The sequence below is a fragment of the Hyla sarda genome, chromosome 5 (assembly GCF_029499605.1).
Source record: "Hyla sarda isolate aHylSar1 chromosome 5, aHylSar1.hap1, whole genome shotgun sequence".
Lineage (NCBI taxonomy): Eukaryota > Metazoa > Chordata > Amphibia > Anura > Hylidae > Hyla > Hyla sarda.
This window is the reverse complement of record NC_079193.1, coordinates 49,882,812-49,889,365: the sequence shown is the minus strand read 5'-3', so window position 1 is coordinate 49,889,365 and position 6,554 is coordinate 49,882,812. Positions and strand designations below refer to the sequence as shown.

The following is a 6,554-nucleotide window of genomic DNA, read 5'->3' as shown; positions in this document are numbered from 1 at the left end:
ATTTTTTCATACTTCTCTTTTCCGTCTTGTGCGAGTGCGTTTCTCCCCGCTGGTATGTTCTGCGACTTCTTAACATACCACTCGGCGTATCAATTTCCTGAACTCCTAGACTATCTGTCTACAGTCACCAAATCTCAATGGTCATAAATAAACACACATTGAGCTATACATATTTCCCGGGGGGGGGGGAGAAGCCGAATGCTTCTCAAAATATCAGGGGTCTAACATGAAAATGTTATTACACTGTGGAATATGGATTCAGATGTAATATCTGCATATACAGCTTGCAGCACTAGGAAGATGGAACTGCATCCAACTAGGGCAATATGTGCAACTTTGTTCTGCTCATAATTTTTAATTTTTTTTTCTCTACAAGCCCATGTTAGAAAGACATGTTAAAAATTTTAATCTGTCGGGGTGTGGGTGTTCAGATCCCGACCAATCTCTAGAATGAGCTGGCAGAAGAGCCAAACTTACAATGTAAGGGTGCGTTCACACGGAGTAATTCAAGAGGAATTTACTTGAGTAATTCCTCTTGAATCCTCCGCTTCCAATTTAATGCCCATCTCCTCTGCCCATTGACTTTAAAGTTTTTTCCGCTGTCCTGTTCACACTGCGGAAATTCTGCTAGCAGAATTCCGACGCTGAATTCAGTTCCGCTTGAAGAATGAGCATGTTCATTCTTCAAGTGGAATCCACTAGCAGAAATCAATAGAAGTCAATGGTAAAAAAAAAATTCCGCCCGACATCGTTTTCACGTGGAATTTGCCCGGAATTTGCGCGGAAATGGCTGAAACCCCCTTCGCTTCTTTCTCCCCCATTTCTGCGCGCAATTCTGTGTGCAATTCCGTGCAAATTTTGCTTGAAAATAAAATTATTTTTTCCGCCCGTAAATTTTTCGGCTTGAATTCCTCTTGATTTACTCTGTGTGAACGCACCCTAAGTCTATGGGATTGTCTCGGTCAGGGTCTGAACACTCAGACCCTGACCGAGCTAAACTTTTGTCTTGTCTTTAAAGGGGTACTCCACTGGAAAACTTTTTTTTTTTAAATCAACTGGTGCCAGAAAGTTAAAAAGATGTGTAAATTACTTCTATTTAAAAATCGTAATCCTTCCTGTACTTATAAGCTGTAATATGCTCAACAGGAAGTTCTATTCTTTTTGAATTTCCTTTCTGTCTGACCACAGTGCTCTCTGCTGACACCTCTGTCCATTTTAGGAACTGTCCAGAGCAGGAGAGGTTTGCTATTGGGATTTGCTCCTACTCTGGACAGTTCCTAAAAGGGACAGAGGTGGCAGATGAGAGCACTGTGGTCAGACAGAAAGGAAATTCAAAAAGAAAAAAGAACTTCATGTGGAGCATATAACAGCTGATAAGTACTGGAAGGATTAAGGTTTTTAAAATAGAAGTAATTTACAAATCACTTTAACTTTCTGGCACCAGTTGATTTAAAAAAAAAAAAGTTTCAGTGGAGTACCCCTTTAAAGAGGTACTCTGCCGGAAAACATCTTATCTCCTATCCAAAGGACGAGGGTCCCCAGCCTTCTCTGGGCAGGCAGCGACGGCGTCCGGAACACGGAAGCTATCGGAATTCCGCAAGCAGAAATTCAGAAGTGTGAATGAGAGTGCGGAATCCAACAGAAGTCTATGGGCTTTAATTTTGAGGTGGAATTCCGCAAGCGGAAATTCTGGAGTGTGAATAGACCCTAAGTCCCGCAACGCATTATGTGGTGACCCATTTATCTGAATGAACGCTGTCATACCTTAGTCTGCACCTACAATATCAGCTGTTCATAGGGATGACTGTGATTGGCATAAAACAGGGTCAGACCCACTAGAAAATGGGGTTGTCATGGTGAGGCAGGACCTATAAGGACTCATTCACATGGAGCATGCTACAGATGGTTGCCTTCTGCTAAAAAAAATAAATAAATACATTTTAAAAAAGGCAACCTTGACCCCAGAGTGGAGATTGGACACATATTTCCTTAGCCTTGGGACTTTGGAGCTTCTCTCTTCTCTTCGATATGTACCAACCTTTTGGGAATAAAAAGAGATAATATAATTGCCATTAAATAATAATTGCCACTAAAGTTAAACATGTAAAGTCCTAACGTGTTCCTTTGCATATTACATTTTTGTATTATATATTGTTTATATTGACTAGTGCAATGGTCTCCACCCTGTGCCTCTCACGCTGTTGCAAAACTATAACACCCAGCATGCCCTGACAGCCTTTAGCTACCAGGGCATGCTGGGAGTCGTAGTTTTGCAAAAGCTGAAGAGACACAGGTTGGGGATACAGACTTCGTCTGTCAGGGCATGCCGGGAGTTGTAGTTTCCCAACAGCTAAAGAGACACAGGTTGGAGACACAGCCTTTAGCTATCAGGGCATGCTGGGAGTTGTAGTTTTGCAACATCTGAAGAGACACAGGTTGGAGACACAGCCTTTAGCTATCAGGGCATGCTGGGAGTTGTAGTTTAACAACAGCTGAAGAGACACAGATTGGAGACCACAGCTATTTGGTGTCTCCAGCTGTTGCAAAACTACAACTGAAGGCTGTCCGGGCATGCTGGGAGTTGTAGTTTTGCAACAGCTGGAGGCACCCTGGTTGGGAAAACACTGGTTTAATGGGACATTTCCAGGAATACTGTCACTTCTGCGTGGAACATCCATGCAGTGCCTGTATAAAGCACTGTAAAATATGTGGGGGATATGATGTTATTAATATTATCTATTAATTTATTTACTTATGTACTCATCAATTATTATTCTGGAATTCCGCAGATTCCTATTGCTACATAAATATGTATAATATGATTGCGTGACTATAAATATTTGTATTCAATAAATCAATAAAACAATCAATCAATCAATAAAACAATCAATCAATCAATAAATAAAACAATCAATAAAACAATCAACAACCACTCAAACAATAACCAACAATTCCAGATGATGACACACATAACCCCCTGTGATTTCATGCAGTGTGTATTGCCAAGTGGCACCGGTTATTTGTGAGTGCCATGGCTTCAGATCCTGCAAATACACAGCAAGTCAATGATACAGATACATCCCAGCAGCCCATGCATAACAATAGGCACTGAGACCACCTTTACAATAAGGTTGATTGCCTCAGGCAGCAGTCCCACCTCACTCTGGAGGGGAAGGAGGTGGATGGGGGGAGGTTGGGGGATTGGTCAGGGAGGGGTGGGTGCTCCTGGTATAAATATTCAGGAGAGGAGTTCCTGAGCACTAGTGAAGCTGCAGAGTGGAGGGGACTTGAGTGCAGCAGCGATTACTTACAGGCTGCGGAGCTGTCATTGTGGATTTACAAGGGTTTTCTGTGGTTGCTGCTGCCTGGAGGAACTTCTTCTGGAACTTTGCATGAAGTGTTGCTGGAGCTGGCAGAGCTGATGCCCGTGCAGATTTGTGAGTGGCACAGTAGGGGTGAGCAGAGATGACCCCTCAGCCTGGGCTGTGACATATAATCCAGGGATAGTGATTGACCCGAGCAGAAGACACCATGGAGAAGTGCTGTGTGCTGGAGAACATCTACCTGCTGCTGCTGCTGCTGCTGACTGCTGCTGCCTCCTGGCTCCCCACAGCGCACGGTGCTGCAGCCAAGGAGCTGACCTGCCAGGAGATCACCGTGCCCCTCTGCAAGGGCATCGGCTACAACCACACCTACATGCCCAACCAGTTCAACCACGACACGCAGGACGAGGCTGGCCTGGAGGTGCACCAGTTCTGGCCGCTGGTGGAGATCCAGTGCTCCCCGGATCTGAAGTTCTTTCTGTGCAGCATGTACACCCCCATCTGCCTGGAGGACTACAAGAAGCCGCTGCCACCCTGCCGGAGCGTGTGTGAGCGGGCACGGGCGGGCTGTGCGCCTCTCATGCGGCAGTACGGCTTTGCCTGGCCGGACAGGATGCGGTGTGACCGGCTGCCGGTGCACGGGAACTCGGACATGCTGTGTATGGACTACAACAAGACCGACCAGACCACGGTGGCCCCCAGTCTACCGGAGCAGCCGCAGCGGCCCCCTAAGGCGCCAACACATGGGCATAACAAGGGCAAAACACGTGTGGAGCCTCCAAGGACTAAACCGAGACCCCCCGCCGGGTGTGAGCCCGGGTGCCAGTGCAGGGCACCCATGGTGCTGGTGTCCAATGAAAGACACCCGCTCTACAACCGGGTAAGGACTGGGCAGATCGCCAACTGTGCCATGCCGTGCCACAACCCCTTCTTCACCCCGGAGGAGAGGACCTTCACCAACTTCTGGATTGGACTTTGGTCTGTACTTTGCTTTGCCTCCACCTTTGCCACCGTATCCACCTTCCTGATCGATATGGAGCGTTTCAAGTACCCAGAACGCCCCATCATCTTCCTGTCTGCCTGCTACCTGTTGGTGTCTGCTGGGTACCTGGTGAGGCTGATTGCTGGGCATGAGAAGGTGGCATGCAGCAGGGAGCATGACCTGGAGCACATCCACTATGAGACCACAGGACCTGCCCTCTGCACCCTGGTGTTCCTGCTCATCTACTTCTTTGGCATGGCCAGCTCCATCTGGTGGGTTATCCTATCTCTTACCTGGTTCTTGGCAGCTGGCATGAAATGGGGCAATGAAGCCATAGCCGGCTACTCACAATACTTCCACCTGGCGGCCTGGTTGGTACCCAGCATTAAGTCTATAGCTGTGCTAGCCCTCAGCTCAGTAGATGGTGATCCGGTGGCTGGCATCTGTTATGTGGGCAACCAGAACTTGGACAATTTGAGGGGCTTTGTTTTGGCACCCTTAGTCATCTACCTCTTCATTGGCAGCATGTTCCTGCTGGCTGGATTTGTGTCTCTCTTCAGGATCCGCAGTGTCATCAAACAGGGGGGCACCAAGACTGACAAACTGGAGAAACTTATGATCCGGATAGGGATATTCAGTGTTCTCTACACTGTGCCAGCTACAATTGTGGTGGCATGCTTCTTCTATGAACAACACAACCGCCAGGGTTGGGAAGCAGCACACAACTGCAACTCATGCCTACCTGAACTGGCACAGCCACGCCGGCCAGACTATGCAGTCTTTATGCTTAAGTACTTTATGTGCCTGGTGGTTGGCATCACATCTGGGGTATGGATCTGGTCTGGGAAAACTCTGGAGTCCTGGAGAGCTTTCTGTACTCGCTGCTGTTGGGGCAGCAAAGCAACTGGTGGGTCCATGTATAGTGATGTCAGCACTGGGTTGACATGGAGGTCTGGCACTGCCAGCTCAGCGTCTTACCCAAAACAGATGCCCTTATCTCAGGTCTAAGACTAACAGGAAAAGGGGTGGGGGGTGGGGACCAGAGACACTTGACTGTCTGAGATCTGCCAAGCTAGCCTCCTCATCCCCCTTCCCTCTTTCTTTTTTCTAGTTTCTTGCTATTAGCATGATAATGAACTCTTAATGGTATCCATTAGTAGGGACTTGAATGACTGGTCAGAACAATGTACCTGGAATTGAAGCCTCCCTGATTCTTCTCCATTTATATGCAAGGAGCATTGCTGAAACCATAATTCAACTGGCCAGAGGCAGAGGATTGTCTCCTGACTCCCAAGTAATGAGGCAATAACTTATTTGTTTCTATTAAGCATGCCTGGAGAAACCTTCAATTTTTTTATTTTATTTTTTTAAGTTTGCTGGATGTGTTCTTAAACATTTCATTACTGCTAGGGTGGAGGTGTGACTCTATCGGTGCCCAGCTGCCTACAACAACACCCTTATCAATCCGGTATGCCTTGTGGCACTCCCCAGTCACAGGACGACAATAGGAAGGGGGGGTTGGAAATTTAACGAAGCCAAGTAAATGCCTTAAATCATTGTCTTCAGTCCCAAGTAAATACGGGTTTCTTCCAATTTTACAGGATGTATTTATATATATAAATGTTTGTCGCCTTTTGTAATAAGTGTAAGATATTGTACATAATACAAAGTTATAATGTCTCTGTAAATATTTGTATAAAGTTTAGAGGCTTCTTCATAAGAAACAAAATAATTGATTATTTTATTTTGTCAATAAAATAATTTTTTTTATAAATTATACTTACAGTTTCCTGCACTTTTTTTTTATTGTCTTATGTAAAAGTTAGATGGGTTGTATTGGGGTTCGTTGGGGGGGGGGGGGGGTCTTGTGGTTACACATTTTGCTAATAAATTATTTCTTCAATGGTCTGGGCTATTTGATTGGAAAACCTGATTAAATGCTTATTCACATATAAAATAAGTTAATGCGAATGAAAAAATAAATAAATAAAAGTACGAAAATTGTAACATGCATGAGCTAGAAAAATCATGGTCCAAATGAGACTTCAGATATAACTTGTGGCCTTGTTTTCCAACCTGTTGCAAAACTACAACTCCCATCATACCCTGGACAGGGCATAATGGGACCAGTGGTTTTGTAACAGATGGAGGGCCAGAGCTCAAGTCCTGCAGGAACGTGTGGGAACTGAGTTCCTGCACTTTTTCCACAGCAGGAACACCGTTCCCATTAGCCGTACTAGCCCTTGAGT

General features: G+C 45.7%; 1 protein-coding gene across 1 annotated transcript; it reads left to right on the top strand.

Annotated features, from left to right (window-relative positions):
* Positions 1-3,277: 3,277 nt before the first annotated feature.
* FZD8 (frizzled class receptor 8) lies at positions 3,278-6,049 on the top strand. Its single transcript, XM_056519499.1, has one exon. It carries the CDS (start codon positions 3,532-3,534, stop codon positions 5,311-5,313), a length of 1,782 nt encoding a protein of 593 aa, XP_056375474.1. The 5' UTR covers positions 3,278-3,531; the 3' UTR covers positions 5,314-6,049.
* The last annotated feature ends 505 nt before the right edge of the window (positions 6,050-6,554 follow it).